Source organism: Stenella coeruleoalba (genome assembly GCF_951394435.1).
Source record: "Stenella coeruleoalba genome assembly, chromosome: 13".
In the NCBI taxonomy this organism is placed as follows: domain Eukaryota; kingdom Metazoa; phylum Chordata; class Mammalia; order Artiodactyla; family Delphinidae; genus Stenella; species Stenella coeruleoalba.
Genome location: NC_137159.1, coordinates 9,761,715 through 9,777,778, shown reverse-complemented (window position 1 = coordinate 9,777,778; position 16,064 = coordinate 9,761,715). Strand labels below are relative to the sequence as shown.

The 16,064-nt window shown below is 54.3% G+C and overlaps 1 protein-coding gene across 4 annotated transcripts in view; it reads right to left on the bottom strand.

Moving 5' to 3' along the window:
* NEURL3 (neuralized E3 ubiquitin protein ligase 3) overlaps positions 1–9,834 on the bottom strand; it is an 83,417-nt gene extending 73,583 nt beyond the window's left edge. For 3 of the 4 annotated variants that reach the window (XR_013830979.1, XR_013830980.1, XM_079940423.1), the window contains exons 1-3: positions 9,705–9,834; positions 5,122–5,607; positions 4,076–4,147 (exon numbers count right to left, since the gene is read on the bottom strand). Coding sequence is in view for 2 of the 4 variants with exons in the window: in XM_079940423.1 (XP_079796549.1) it covers positions 4,076–4,147; positions 5,122–5,607; positions 9,705–9,819 (673 nt within the window). In the remaining 2 variants the exon portion in view is untranslated. Of the gene's footprint in view, positions 1–2,438; positions 3,425–4,075; positions 4,148–5,121; positions 5,608–9,704 lie in introns of those variants that run through there. The other variant, XM_079940422.1, reaches the window with a different exon arrangement.
* Between the last annotated feature and the right edge of the window lie 6,230 nt (positions 9,835–16,064).

The following is a 16,064-nucleotide window of genomic DNA, read 5'->3' as shown; positions in this document are numbered from 1 at the left end:
GGGTCCCCTGGAGTTCCTCAGCCAGCTGCCACATGACCAAGCCTTGCTAACCAGCAGCGAGCAGCGTGCACACAGGGCAGGGCCAACCAAGCCTGTACCAGACTGCTCACGTAGTCAGCCTACCACAATGGAAGGACCCACACAGCCCTCTTAGGGGGAGCCCCTAACATATAGCTTGGGTGATGAGAGGGGAGGAAGTACACTGCTGGGACACACAGGACGTCTCCTACAGGAGGCCACTTCTCCAAGGTCGAGAAATGTAACGAACCTACCACATACATAAAAATACAGATAGCACTTTAGACAAAGTGAGGCACCAGAAGAACACGTCCCAGACGAAGGAACAAAATAAAACCCCAAGAAGAAGAACTAAGTAAAACGGAGAGAGGCAACCTACTGAAGAAAAAGGTCAGAGCGGCGATCGTAAAGACGATCAAAACCCTCGGGAGAAAAATGGATGCGCAGAACAAGCAGTTAGGGGTTTTCAACAAAGAGTTAGAAAATATAAAGAACCAAACAGAGACAAAGCATACAACAACTGAAACGAAAAATACACTAGAAGGAATCAACAGCAGACCAAATGATACAGAGGAACAGGTCAGTGAGTTGGAAGACAGAGTACTGGAAATCACTGCCCCTGAACAGAAAAAAGAAAAAAGAATGAAAAGAAATTAGGATAGTTTAAGAGCCCTCTAGGACAACATCAAATGCACTAATATTCACATTATATGGGCCTCAGAAGCGGAAGAGAGAAAGGGGCTGAAAACATATTTGAAAACACAATAGCTGAAAAATTCCCTAACCTGGGAAAGGAAACAGTCACTCAAGTCTAGGACACACAGGGAGTTCCATACAGGATTAACCCAAAGAGGAACATACCAAGACACACTGTAGTTAAAATGACAAAAATTAAAGACAGGGAATATTAAAAGCAGCAAGGGCAAAGCAACAAATAACATACAGGGAAATCCCATAAGGCTATCAGCTGATATGTCAACGGAAACTCTGCAGGCCAGAAGGAGTGACAGGATATACTTAAAGTAATGAAAGAGAAAAACCAACAACCAAGAGTACTCTACCCAGCAAGGCTCTCGTTCAGACTCAATGGAGACATCAAAAGCTTTACAGACAAGCAAAAGCTAAAGGAGTTCAACACCACCAAACCAGCTTTACAACAAATGTTAAAGGAACTTCTCTAGGTTAAAAAGAAAAGGCCACAGCTAGCAACAAGGAAATTATGAAATGAGGAAGCTCACTGGTAAAGGCAAACATACAGTAAAGGTAGGAAATCATCCACACACAAGGCTAGTAGGGAGGTTAGAAGACAAAAGTAGTAAAATCATCTCTATCCACATAAGCAGCTAAGGGATACACAAAATAATTATATGCAAAATGCAACATCAGAAACAGTCATTGTGAGGGGAAGAGAGTACAAATGCAGGGTTTTTAAAATGCATTTCTTTTTTTTTTTTTTAATTGGGGTATAGCTGTTTTACAATGCTTTGTTAGTTTCTACTGTACAGTGAAGTGGAGTTACCTGTGCTATACAGCAGGTTCTCATTAGTTATCTATTTTATACATATTAGTGTATATATGTCAATCCCAATCTCCTAATTCATCCCACCTCCCCTTTCCCCCCCTTGGTGTCCATACGTTTGTTCTCTATGTCTGCTAAAATGTTTCAAATTAAGCAATCAGCAACTTGAAACAACCATATATATACATATATATGTATGTGTGTGTATATATATATATATATATATATATATATATATATGTATGTGTGGACTCATGGTAACCACAAACCAAAAATCATGGTAACCACAAACCAAAAATCTATAACAGATATACACACAAAAAAGAAAAAGGAATCCAAACATAACACTAAAGATAGTCATCAAATATCAAGAGAACAAAACAAGAAGAAAGGAAGAAAAAAGACCTACAAAAACAAACCCAAAACAATTAACAAAATGGCAATAAGAACACATATTGATAATTACCTTAAATGTAAATGGACTAAATTTACAACCAAAAGACAGAGTAGCTGAGGGATACAAAACCAAGACCCATATGTGCTGCCTTACAAGAGACTTATTTCAGATACAGAGACACACACAGACTGAAAAGATACATGCACCCCAATGTTCACAGCAGCCTTATTTACAATTGTCAAGATATGGAAGCAACCTAGGTGTCCATCAACAGACGAATGGATAAAGAAGTTATGGTATACATATACAATGGAATACTACTCGGCCATAAAAAAGAATGGTATTTTGCCATTTGCAGCAAAATGGATGTACTTGGAGGACATAATGCTAAGTGAAATAAGTCAGACAGAGAAAGACAAATACTGTATGATTTCATTTATATATGGAATCTAAAAAAATACAACAAATTAGTTAATATAACAAAAAAGCAGACTCACAGATATAGAGAACAAACTAGTGGTTACCAGTAGGGAGAAGGAACAGGGAGGGGCAATTTAGGGGTAGAGGATTAAGAGGTACAAACTATTAGGTACAAAATAAGCTACAAGGATATACTATACAACAGGGGGAAGACAACCAATAGTTCTATAATAACTATAAATGGAGTATAACATTTAAAAATTGTGAATCTCTACATTGTACATCTATAACTTATTAATACTGTATAACAACTATACTTCAATTTAAAAAAATAAATAAATAAACAAAATTCCACCCAGATGCTCCCTGCATCTGGTCCAGGCTCCTCAATACCCCGGGGTGGGCAGGGCTTCACCAGACACGCGCAGGTACCTTAACTTCCTTAGCCATAAAACCAGGGATCAGGCTGCCCCCTCTCTACACAAAGGCCCTTCTCATTGGCACATGTGGGTTCCTGGGACTCCAGTGTACCGGGGATTGCTAGGTTCATGGTGGCTGAACCAGGTGACCCGCCAAAAGCCTTGGCAGGCAAAAATGAACGAGGAGCTAGGCAGAGGGGTGAGAACCCCACTGGCCCATTGCTGAGCCACTTTCTCCAGCCAGACGCCCACCAGGGAGGTAGTTCCGGTGTGGGCAGAAAGGGGCACCTCCTTGGTCCACTGGCCCCCTCCTGCTGAGGAGGGGGAAGAGCCATTGCGGCCCTGACTCTATCTCTCCGCCACACCTGTCGCTAACCAGGCTTTCTGACTCTTCTCCAGAAAGTGGGCAGAGCTGCACCTCGTCCCTTGGCAGGGGCCGGGCTCAGAGCCGAGCACCTACACCAGGGCCCAGAGCAGGAGGGTCCCAAGCTGAGGCCACCGCCTCAATCTCCCAGCGACACACGGGGCATTTGGCCGTGTCCCTGAAGACCCGCCAGGCACAGCAGCTGCAGAAGTGTGTGTGGCCGCAGGGGACAAGGCAGGTGTTGGCAGCCTGGTGGAAGCAGATGGCACACTCCTCTCCTGCTGTGGCTGGGAAAGGGGACAACAGAGGTCAGGGGCGCTTGCGGGCAAGGGGTGGGCAGCCCACTCATGATATAACCACAGGACAGAGAACTCTGCAGTCGGATTCTGAAGAATATTACCTTGTAAGAAAATGCTCACAATGTAATCAAGTGAAAAAGGTTGGGACGAAAACCATAAGGTACAAACATACATATAATAAGATTCCACTTTAGAAAAAAGGAAAACAAAGCACAAATAACTCCCCATATATAAGTCCACAAAATACTGGGAGGAAATCCACCTAACAGGTAATGCAAGGTTTGGGAGGTGTTTTTTTGTTTTTGTTTTACTTCCTTCTTTATCCTTTAATACGTATTTTATTTCTGTTTGGCAAATTACTATGAACGTGGATTGCTTTTTTAAAAGCAGACGGACAAAATAACACCTGTTCATGAATGTGCTCCAGTAACTTGTGAAGTTAGCCAATGTTCTAGAAGGCAGAGCTGTCAAATTGCTTTTAGGTTTCCAGGGGCAGAGCCAAAGCTTTCTGGCCTAAAGCCCGTGGGAGACTTGATAGGACTTGGAAAGACTTAACTGAGTTCCCAGGGCTGGGGCCTCCCCCAGCTCCCCTAGTGCTGGAGTCCTGGGGAGTCCCTGGGGCTCGGGGAAGCCACTCACCTTTGAACTCAGGCAGAGCCTCATCACTGAGGACCCACGGCATGGCTGGGGTCGGGGCGCTGACTGTAGAATCTAAGGCAGAAAGGGCAAGTCAGGGCCTGGGGAAAGCAAAGTCAGGGTGTCCTCGTTCCCTCCCACCTCCCCAGCCCCTGCCCCTAAAGCAAAGTGTCCATCCCCTTTCTTTTCTGGGGTGCAATGCTGGAGCTCCAAGCTGGTCACCCAGCCCTGTGTGGCCGCCCCTTTCCCAGTTGAACCCAGCAGAGAATTTGTAGAACTGCAGGTTCCTCCTGCTAATCCGTCCTTCCTTTAGACAGCTCCCCTCTGCCCTACTTCCGCTGCTTGAGCGGAGACCTTCCTCATTATTCACGGTCCCCAACCCAGATGTGCTTCAAAATCCCCCAGGAGGGAAAACAGGTGCTTGGGGCTCCACTCCAGACCTACCAATGCAGGGGCTCCAGAGGTGAGGCTCCAGCAGCTGTGACAAGCAGTGTGAAAAACAAACGCGCGGCGGTGTCTGGAAAGCTGGTGCAGGCCCATGGAACACCAGCCCAGAATGCCAAAATTTCTTTTTATGAGTGTTCCTGTGTCTCCTCCCTCTCCTGAAATCCTCTCTCCTTTCAGGTGGTCCTTGTTTCCCCACCCAATGCCTGAACATCTCACCTTTGCCCCCCAGGCTGCCTTCCTGCTCTCCTCTAACTCTCACACTTATGTTCCCTTTGTTGCCACCCCTGTCTCAGCAAACTCCTACTTAGACTGCAAAGCCTAGCTCCCAAATTTCTTCCTTTGTGAAAGAGATCACCCCTCTAACAGATGTTTGGGGTGCTGAGCACGTCTTCTCATTCTTCAGAGATGAGGCTGCCCTCCCTATGACTAGGTCTTGTCCCCAGTGCCCATCTTCATACCCTGACTTGAGCTGATGGAAAAACTGGCTGCATACGAATGAAACAACAGTTCTCCCCGCGGCTCTGGATGCCCGTGAAGTACCGCCCAAGCCTCCACCTCCTCCCGCCAAGGGGAGGAGCCTGGGTCCCCACCCGTGGCCTCACCCAGCAGTTCGATGGCCTTCGTGGTCCCGTACACGTCCATCACGGCCCAGAGCGGGGCGCCCATGAGCACGTCCTTACGCAGCAGGAGCCGGGGGCCCGCGTTTACCTGGGCGAAGAGCCGGCCCAGGCGGTTCACCCAGAAGCGCACCACGTCCCCGGTGAGCCCGCAGCCATCGGGCAGCATGGCCGCCCACGTCGGGCTCTGCTGCTCCAGGTCCGGGCACACGAAGGGGGGCAGGCCGGACGCGGTCACCCGCTCGGGGTCCAGGCGCGTGAAGCCCACGCGGAGGCCGCCAACCCAGCCGCACTCGTGACACAGCACGCGCAGCTCCACGCGCTCTCCGGGCCTCACCGGCCGCTGGCTGAACACGATGCCGTCACGGAATGTGGCGCGCCTGCGCGCGGTGCTCCGCTGCGCGTCCAGACGCACCTGCGCGCCCACGGCCTCGGCGTGGAAACGGAGCGCCTCTCGGGGCATCTCGGCGTCTGCGGGGGCGGGAGGTGTCAGTGCGGGGCGGGGCGGGCCGGACCCACGGGCTGCAAAGGCCATCACAGCACCCCCCACTCCCAGGGGAGGGGGCGTTTCCACCAGCCCTCGCTCTCCGGTGCCACTGTCCCCGCTCTTCCCCCACCACCTCTCCCCACCCCCACCCCCCCACCTCTCCCCACCCCGACATTAGAACCAGTGAGGAGCCCGCTTTGCCTATCAGGGATCTTAGTTCCCTCGTGAATCTCCCCAAGCCTCAGTTCCCCTCCCGTAGGGAATGTTGTAAAAATTAAAGGAACCGCAGTTCCTTTAATGGCAGCACCGGCTCTGGATACCTGGTAACGGCTCTTATTGCCGTTAACTAGAAAGAGCAGGTTTTAGAACGGTAGACAGAATATGACCCTGGTTTTGACACATACATTTATACGTTTACTATATACATGTATATCTCATCTGTTTCTAGAAACAGCCTGAAAGGAACTGGACTGACATGCTGTGTGTGTGGTCGTCTCTGGTGCTGTGTTTTCCTCTCTGCTTGTGTGACTTTCTGATTTTCCCACAGAGAACCCGCGTGACTTGTGAAGCCCATGGACCCCAAAGAGGGTGACTTTCTTGTCCTGGGAGAGAAGGTGCCTGGCAACTCCCAATCCGGTGAGGGGGCAAAGCCTGCAGAGAGGGAGTCCCAGGTCAGCCCCTCAGAATCGTGGGCTGGGCCCAGCCAAGTCCTGGGTAGGCTTTGAAATCACGGGATTTCCTGACCTGACTCCACTTGGCAGCCGGGAAGGTTAAGTTCCTTGCTGGGCAGCTCTTTCTCTCAGCCCCAGAGGCCTGGAGGAAGCTGGCAGAGCTTTCTGCCCCCAGAAGGGCTCTTATCTCCATAGGCCTTATCTCTCTCTCCCCATCCCCTCCTCCTCCCCTCCTGGCCCTGCTCTTTCTGGGTTGGAAGAGGGAAATAGAAAATTAAAAGAGGTGAATTCAGTCAAAACTTGAGCCAGGCAGTGGTTAAGAATCCGCCTGCCAATGCAGGGGACACAGGTTGGAGCCCTGGTCCGGGAAGATCCCACATGCCGCGGAGCAACTAAGCCCGTGTGCCACAACTACTGAGCCTGCACTCTAGAGCCCGCGAGCCACAACTACTGAGGCCACATACCACAATTACTGAAGCCTGTGCGCCTAGAGCCCGTGCTCCGCAACAAGAGAAGCCACTGCAATGAGAAGCCCGCGCACCACAACAAAGAGCAGCCCCCGCTCACTGCAACTAGAGAAAACCCGCGCACAGCAACGAAGACCCGATGCAGCCAAAAAAAAAAAAAAAAACACTTGAGCCAGACCCCAGCCCTCCTCTCTGACACCCACATGCCTGCAAGTTTCCAGCCCAGCACAAGGAGGGGAGGCTCCTGGTCAGGCACAAGGGACAGCCTTAAGGTCACAGTGAATCCATCCCTGACCTCCAAAGGCCAAAGACAAGCCTGGCACGGTTCCCTCACCCAACGTGTGAGGGACAAGCGCTCACCCTGGCTCGGGGGGCCTCTGAACCCACCCTACTATCCAAGCTCACCCCTCCCTCAGCCTCACCCACGCCCCTGCCCACGCCACCACCCCTTCCTGGAATGCCCTGGTCTCTCCCTCCCTTCCCAAAGGGTTGGCCCAGCCAGAGTTGAGGGTCCTGACATCAGGTGGATCTGTCCTTGCATCCACTCAAGTTGCTGGGGCAGCCAGGAGACCCTGTGGAGGGCAGTGAGGACCGACACCCGGATTCTAGCCGCGGCTCTGCTGCGGACCTAGGCAGGTCACTGCCCCTCTGGGTTTGGTCCCTTATCCACAGTGGGAATGATGTGCCTGACAGCCCAGGCCTGGAGTCTCCAGGCACTTGTCTGGGGATCCTGAACGTGAGGACTTCAGTGCCCACCTGGACAGGCGTCGGGCTGGGAGCGGGGGGCAGGTGGGGCTCCTGATGTAATCAGCCGTAACCCACCCTGGAGGGTGGAGGCCACCCCCCTCACTTGGCTGGGTCACCGCCCAACCCTGAGGTCGGGACTGGAGGGGAGCCCTGGAGTGGGCTCGGTGTGAGTGGTGAGCAGGACCCTAAGCCTCTCCACACACCACCGCATCCAGCCCTGCCACCACGCGGCAAGGCCTGACAGCGGTGAGCAGCAAGGGCAGAGCTGGGCTTCGAACAGGGATCACCTAAGCCTCACCCAGTGCAGCCCCTGCAGGGAAAGGGGCCCACCCTCGGGTCGGGGCGACGGGAGACCCATCAGGCCCCGCTCGTGGCCCGAGACGGTACCCAGTGGAGATGACCCTGTCCTGGCCGACAGCTGACTCCCCTCCCTCGGCAAGGGGTCAGTGGATGGAGTCCCCCCCAATCCCCCGCACAGCTGCCGTGGACAGGGGCTGACGCAGGCAGGATTGGCTCTGGGGACAGTGGGATGGGGCATGGGGGGAAGCAGAGGAGCCAGGGAAATCGGCCTGTGGGAGCTATGTCCTCATGTCACCAAGTAGAGGAGGGAGGCTGAGAGGACACAAGTGCTGCACAGGACACCAGGGGCCAGTGGACTGTGCTCCCTTCTCCCAGCTGCACAGGCCGAGGTTGAGTGGCACTGACAGCCACCCTTGTCCTGCCGGCCGGGCAGAGAGCCTGCAAGACTGCATCCGCCTGCGCGGCCCCTTCCTCTGCTTTGCATGGGGCTCTGCGCCTGAGTTTGGAGTTGGCTCTGGGTGGCGTCTCCTTCCACTGGGCAGGCTGGCAGGGCTCCTCCCATTCTTTGACCCAGGCTACCCAGTCCCCCCCGCCCCGCTCCTGGGCCGGGGAGAGGCAGAGGTGGGTACAGGCCAAGTGTGGCTCTCCAAGTGGGCCTGTCCCCAGCCGGCTGGGCAGGGGGTTCTGAGCTCCTCATGCCCGTAGGTGGCTGTTTTTATCAGCCGCATTTTCAGGCAGCATCCTGAGGCTCCAGAAGCTGCGTGGCCCATGGAGGACCCTCCCCAGTCACGCCGCCTGACTCCTTCACTCCCCCACCGTGCACCGGGCTTGGCAACGAGGACTCCCTGGGCTGCTGGGGCGCAGGGAGCACAGTCATGGCCTTCTGGATGTCCCACCCGCTGGACAGGTGGATTCCAACCCGAGAATCTTCGCAGCAAGGCTCTTGGAATCTAAGTGACCTGGGGTCAGGCCCCCATGCAGTGAGGACCTCCCTGGGTCTTCATTGTCATCACCGCCCCTCCAGCCATCCAGCCTCTCCTGGCACCGGGCACCCACTAAGTGCCTTCCAGTCTCCCCACCACCCCACAGAGAAGCACTCTAAGGAAACGGAGCATGGGGAGGTGTTGGTGCAGCCAGAAGTGAGGGATCCCGGGCCACACCCCTGCGCTGCCCCCTTCGTGGCACCATCATCGCCTGGAATCCAAACAGTTGCCACTGCAGCAGCAGCATCGGTGTCTCCTGCCGCCTGGGAGGGAGCGGAGCCCAGGCTCTGGAAGCAGGAACGCGCGGGCTGGCTCTGCTGGTAAAAGACCCGGTTCTCCATCTCCTGCCCCGCACACTAAGGGAACGCTGTGGCCTCAGGTGAGGCTGGCAGAGAACCACGGTGCCTGGTGACCTTGTGGTTCGTGCTTCTGGCAGCTCTGTAACTGGCAAGGCGTGTTGCTTGGCCCCCCAGCCTGCGGGTGAGGAAACTGAGGTCCCAGGGAGAAGTGACTCACCCAAGGTCCCACAGGTCCATGGGGCAGAGCTGGGACCCCTGGTCTTCCACCAGGCCCCCTACACTCTACCCTGTTCCCACCCCAGCCACTCTTCACTCTGCACAACAGGATCTGAAGGCAAATGGGTCATGTGGGTCGTCGCATCACTGCAGGGATTCTGGACCCGAGTCACTCAGCCTCTCTTGGATTCTTGCAAGGAAAGGAAGTTCGCTACCTCGCTGCCTCCTAATAGCTCACTACCTAGGTCAGCCCAGCCTGTATCAGAAACTCCTCCTGAGCGATATTTACACTGATTCTACCTCTGCCTCCCGAGGCTCCTTCCCCAGCAATAACACAGAGCACCCCCTCTGCTTCCTGCACTCCTGGTCCAGGGACCAAGCGCGGGGCTCCCACTTACCAGCCTGGCAGCAGATCTGAGCCCCCATCAGCCTGGGGTCCTCGGACACTGGTGCCTGGGTCTGAAGAAGGTCGGTGGACAGGTTTCCGAAGGATTCAGCAGGTCCCCTTGTCATGGGCCGGGATCATATTACACTGTTGATGATTAATTAGAGATTGCAGTCACAGGTTGCCATGTCCAGGGAGTTTCCTGATGACTTCCTCTGGCTTGCAACAGGCCCGCTGCAGCTGGCTGGCCTGGAGGAAGCGGACACTGAGGAGGTGGCCTGGGTAGGATTTGGGTAGATTTCTCTCTTACTTTTGGCCAATTGCCCTCAACCCGGCTGTGCATTATAATTGCCTGAGTCACGTTAATAAGTACCTGTCCCCAGACCTGCCCCCAGAGACCTTGATCCCAGTGGCCTGGGGTGGGACCCAGCACCGGCATGTCTAAAAAGCACCCCAGGGACTTCCCTGGTGGTCCAGTGGTTAAGACTCCGTGCTCCCACTGCAGGAGACACGGGTTCGATCCCTGGTCAGGGAACTAAGATCCCAGAAGCCGTGCAGCGTGGCCAAAAAGTAAAAACTAAAATAAAATAAAAAACAAACTAATAAGAATAAAAGCACCACAGATGATTCTGATGTACAGCCGGGGTAGCAATGATTCACTGCTACTGACCCCAGCATACAGGAGGCGCTTAATCAGTGTTGGTGAAGTGGACTGAATTGAATTAGCTGCATTCCAGGACCTGTGAAGTTGCCCCAGGCCTGGGTCTCCGGCCAAGAGGAGAGGGCCCAGCAAAACGGAAAGGGAGAGGTGTCTATCGCTCCTCAGCTTTGCTGGAGCTGGAATTCCACTTCCCAGAATCCCCCACAAAACGCAGAGAGTCCCGCAGGAGGTCACGCCCAAGGCCTTGCTCCCAGGGTGTTAGAGGTGGAAAAGAGGTCAGAGATCTTCTGCCCCTTCCGTGAGAGAAACTGAGGCTGGTGACGGGAAAGTGGCTTTTGCTCTAACAGAGCGCCTCTCAGACTGCAATGTGCACGTGAACCTAGCGCGGGGATCTTATTCAGATGAAGATTGATTCAGAAGCTCTGGGGCACCTGTGGGATTCTGCTTCTCAAACAAGGTGGTTCTGCAGACCCCACTTTAGGTGACAAGCCCTAGGTTAGTTTGGAGGCATGCGGGTACCCTGGCCCTCGACCTCCAGGCTAAGGCCCTCCCAAGACCCTCAGTAGAGCCCCCTCAGTAGTGTTTGTTAAATGAAGTCCAAGTATTAACTTGCTAATCCTCATGGCAACTTCTTGAAAAGGTTCTATTTATGGTAGTCATTCTCATTTTATAAATGGGGAAACTGAGGCACAAAGAGGTGAAGCAACTTGTCCACAAATACAAGTGACAGGCCAGGGCGTGGCCCAGGCTGTTTGGCTGGAGAGCGGGTGCCCTACCCGCCATGATGTGCCGCCTCCACCAGCCTCTTTCAGGCCACGGCTCCTCTGGGCATTTTAACGTCTTCCCGTTCAACTGACACTAGTAGGGAGAGTTGCTGACTGGTTGCCCGAGTGTGAGGCAGAGGCCATCCCACGATAGAGACTGCACCCTACTCTCCCTTCCAGGCCACCCACCTGGCCGCAAGGCCTCTGCAAACGTTTGTTCCTGGAAGGCAATGACTGGCCCTCCAAGAGAAGGGCAGTCTCTGAGGCGCCCCCTGCTGGCTGTAGCAGGTACTGCAGGAGGTGCGAGCCCGTGAGCCCTCAGAAATAGGATGGGCGCCCCCAGGACCAGAGGTCAGAGGGGCTGAGGCTTCTGAGACCTCTGCCCCTCTTCCCCCCACCTTGAAGGTCCCCACAGTCCCTCCCTCCCCACCCAGGGTCCCCTCACTAGCAGTCAACTCTCAGTTTGCCCAGACCCCCATCATTACAAAGGGCTGTCCCACAGGTCATCTCCTAAGATGCCTCAAGTGCTCTGAGAAGCTTCTGGACAGCTGCTTCAGCCTCCACCACACAGCCGAGGAAGCTGAGCTCTTGCCCAGGGTTCACGCCAGCCTGCAGTCAAGCGGAAGTGGGAAGCCAGTGGGAATCCAGACCAACCTGGGACCCCGCTAGGCAGCCCAGCCCCTGGTGTCTCCTGAGGCCCCTTGCCTGTGCTCAACTGTTCTCCATCAAGCCGAAATTTCGGACGGCAGGGGGCTGCCAGGCCTGGAGACCAGCCCCTAGAACAATCAGGGCCGTGTGCACAGGAGGCGGTCAGCAAGGATTTGTCAGTGCCAAACAGTGCAGTGTTGCAGTTTCTTTAAAAATTGTCCATCAGCTTACCTAACAACCCAGCAATTCCACTCCTGGGTGAATACCTGACTGATTTTGAGTGAGCTGATGAATGGTCCTGCATCCACACTCCCTTGGAAAAACCTCCGCCCTGGAAGCCAGAGGGCTTGGCTAGCACTGCCACCTGGTGGAGAGAAATGGAACTGACCGTGGATCTGATACCCTGGAAGGAAATGGTTGGGACCGCAGTGGCTCCCAAATGTGTCCCCCCGCAGTGGCTCTCTCTGCCCACTCGCTTCCTGCCAGTGAGCCCCCTAGCACTTCCGGGGGTCAATCAAATCCTCTTGGTCAATAGCTGGACCCGACCCAGCGGTCCAGAGGTCAGAGAGGGAGGCTAGGGCGTGCCCACAAAGTAGCCAGCCCCGAGTTAGGTCTGTGCTCTTACGTCCACACACTTCTGCCCCGTGCAGATCTTCCTGGGCCTTGAATTTGCTACAGCTTCCACTGCCCTGGGCCCCCTGGCTCCTGCCGTGCCGGCACTAGAGCACCCTCCACCCTGTGAGTGTGAAGCCCGCCGGAGAGGGGAGCCGGGGTGGGGACGGGGGAGAGGAGGCACCGCTGCGAGGCCAGTGTGGCAGCTCACAGATGAGGGAAAGGGGGAAGGGAGAGGCATGCCCTCTCCCCTTTTGGTTTCCTGTTTTCCTTCTCCCTGTGCCTACCTTGGGGCTGATAGGAGGACTGAAGTGTGAGTGCTTGGCACAGGCAAAGGAACTGTCAGTAGATATCAGCTCTTACCATTAAAGGAGCAGTAAGGGCCGCCCCTTACTGAAGGGGACATCAGTGCCTTTCCTGGGGCCTTGCGAGTGCCCTACGGTCTTGCTGCTGCGGGGCAGGGTACCCAGAGCCCCATATGAGCTCGCTGGGGAGTGAGTCACCAGCACTGTGCATCTCCAGGGCCCTGAGGACCTCTGACCCAGCAGCCCCTGGCTCAGCCAAACCTCCCAGGCAGGAGCCCCAGCAGCCCAGGCTGGTGGATCGGGAAGGGAGATATGTATGTGCCAGGACACAGCCGAGCAGGAGGGTGAGGGCCAGCCGTGCGCCCCACAGACATGACTCTAAGGAGACCCAGCCCCATTTTGGAAAATAAAAAAAACATAACAATTGCTGGCGCAGAGGGAGAAAGTCCAGCCAGCCATCATGAGCAGAGCAGTGGCCCACATACGTTTGCACGAGCCCAGCGTACGGCATGGGCAACGTCCAGCCAGGAAAAAAGGCCCGGCTTGGAGTCTGAGTGGACAGGACCCCACCGCTCAGCCCAGAAATCCCCCCTTCCATTTAGAAGGCCAACCTAGCCCTTAACCCCAAAATGATCTCAGACAGAACTTTGGAGAAACTAACATGTCAGGGACAAGCACAGGAATAAAGGCCCTCAAAGGACACGGAGAGGGACGTCAGAGACACGGGAGGTGCAAGGAGCGTGACATCCCGAAGCTAAGGATGGGCGAGGGGAAGGAGCAGGAGGCTGCCAAGCTCACCCCAGGTGTCCGGCGGGATGGCAGCTGGGAAGAGGCCATGGGTTTGTCGGGAAGGAGGTGAGTGGTTGGAGAGGAGGGGTGGAGGCAGAAGCCAGGGGCAGCTGCTGGAGACATGGGTTCGTATGTGTACCTGTATCTGATAGGCTGTGAGGGCAGCTGCCCGTGACAGAGGCTCAAAATTGCTCAAGACTGAGGTTCATTTCCTTCCAAGTCCAAGTCTGGAGGGTGGGGACTCCGCTCTATGAAGTCATCATACCGGCCAGGCCACTTCCAACTTTTGTTTATCCTCCCTGGGGTCCTGCTCTCTCCACGTGGCCCAGAGTGCTTGCCCCATAGCCATGGGCAGCAGCAGGAGGAAGGGGCCCAGGTAGGGCACAGCTTGCTCCTTCCCTTTTAGGGCACAGCCAGGAAGGTTCACACAACCCCTCTTACTTCAGCTCACCTCCCACTGGCCACATCCAGCTACAGGGACTAGGAATATAGCCTTTATTCTGGAAAGTTCTGTGCCCATCTAGGAATGGGAGCCAGCCATTATCCTAGGAGAGAAGGAGAGAATGGATATTGGGGGGGGGGAGCAATCACAGGGTGCAGGGAAAAGGGGGTGGCAGCTAGGGGGAGGGGTGAAGGGAAGAGAGAGCTTTGAGCATGGAACACCTGCGAGCAAGGGTGCAGAGATGGGACCCCAGAGGTCTGGCACCAGAGTGGTCTCCGGCCTATTCTACCTCCCTAGGGGCCTCTCCACCCTCCCCTTGAGCTTTCAGACGCAGGATAAGAACTGACCCATTCCCCCCTCCCCGGGTATGAAGGGGTTAACAGCAGGGTGTCTCTGCCCTCGCTGGGCTGTGCACCCATTGACTTCTGCCGCCTCTCGCAGCTTCCCATTATGTGTGAAAACATGCACAAGGGAAGGAAGACAGGTCCTCGAATTCTGTCTTGTGGGTCTAGCTCATCCTGAGGGTTGATTTTGAGGGCGGGGTGGGGGGTTTTTTGGTAACAACTGCAGACAAGTGCTCCGGGCATCCCCCTGCACTTCATTCTCTCCATCTGTGAGAGGACGCGCATCCCTTGTGTGTGCGGCCTTACCAGGAACTTCGTTAACTCATTGAGTCCTTCGGTGGGACAGTCAGCAGACCTTCCCAGGGTCCTGTGCTAAGTACACAGGATAGCTTAGTGCCATCACAGAGCTGGGTCTCTGCCACCACTGGCCGTGTGACCTGGGTGCGTTTCAGATGGGGAAACTGAGGCTCAAGCTTGAGTAGCTAGTAGAGGTTACACCGGAACTGATTCCAAAGTTCTCCACCCCTTTAATCATTCTAAAATAAAGATAACTAGTCACCTGAGTAAATGTCCCAAAGGCGTTTGAAAAATGTGCCGAAGTTCAGTACATGGAGGGACTTCCCTGGTGGTCCAATGGTTAGGACTCTGTGCTTCCACTGCAGGGGGCCCGGGTTCCATCCCTGGTCAGGGAACTAAGATCCTGCATGCTGCACGGTGTGGCCAAAAGAAAAAAAAAAAAAAAAAGCCAAAAGAATGATGCTGTCAAAAGTAGAAATGTGTACAATAAATTCTACTATCAAGTGAAATATTAAAAAAAAAAAAAAAAGCTCAGTACATGTTCTTGGCACCATGTATATTTTTAACCACATTTCCTTGTTCTCAGGTCTGTTCCGGAGAGATGAGATGGCTAAACCTTAGGCTTCTGGATAAGCAAGGTGTTGCCTCTGCGGATGGAGCCTGTGTTTGTGGGGCCCATCTGTGAGCTCCCCCAGGCCTCACCCAGTGGGCTGTGCTACTCAGAGCGGAGGTAAAACTCCTGAGCCCTCTCTTTAGGTCCAGAGAGGAACCCAGTGCCTCCCCTCAAAGACTCCAGGGACCCCAGGGAGAGGTTAACAAAGTACCCTCCCCCTCCCCCCAGTTCTGGCCCATTGCCTCCTTCTGCCGAATCCTCCTCTCCTGTCTCCTTTCCTGTGGAGGTTTTCTTCCCTGTAGCCCAGCACACCCCAGATAGGCTCTTTTTCTTTGATTTTACTCAGGTACCACTGACCCAGGCGTTTGTGAGCGACTTGAAGGTAGCAGTCACCGGGTACGTGATGGGGGAGTGGGGATTTACAGTGCTGCTTGGCACAGAGAACAAAGTTAAATCAAAGCCCAATCAAACAGTATTTTCACGGTCCTGTTTCTGCCCCTGGGGTGTCCCACTGTTCCTACTGTACAAGCCTCAAACTCCCTTCGTACACCAGGCCTTTCCGCCCACTCCCACACCTGGCGGCCTGAGGGATCTTAGCTCCCCGACCAGAGATCGAACCCATGCCCCCTGCAGTGGAAGCACGGAGCCCTAACCACTGGACCGCCAGGGACATCCCTATCCCTAGGCCCTTTATTCTTCCCCTCTCCTCACCCTGCCGTCTCTGTTTATTTCTCACGCAGAGATGTTCAGCTCTCCCTCTGAACCGATACTCTCCCCAGGACCAGTTTTTCAGGCCCCCAAACCCCCCCACCAGGGGCTCCGCCAAACACCAAGACCACTGCTTTCAGGTTCTGGCAACACCATGGACAGAAATAACACTGAGAAAACACTGAGAAAT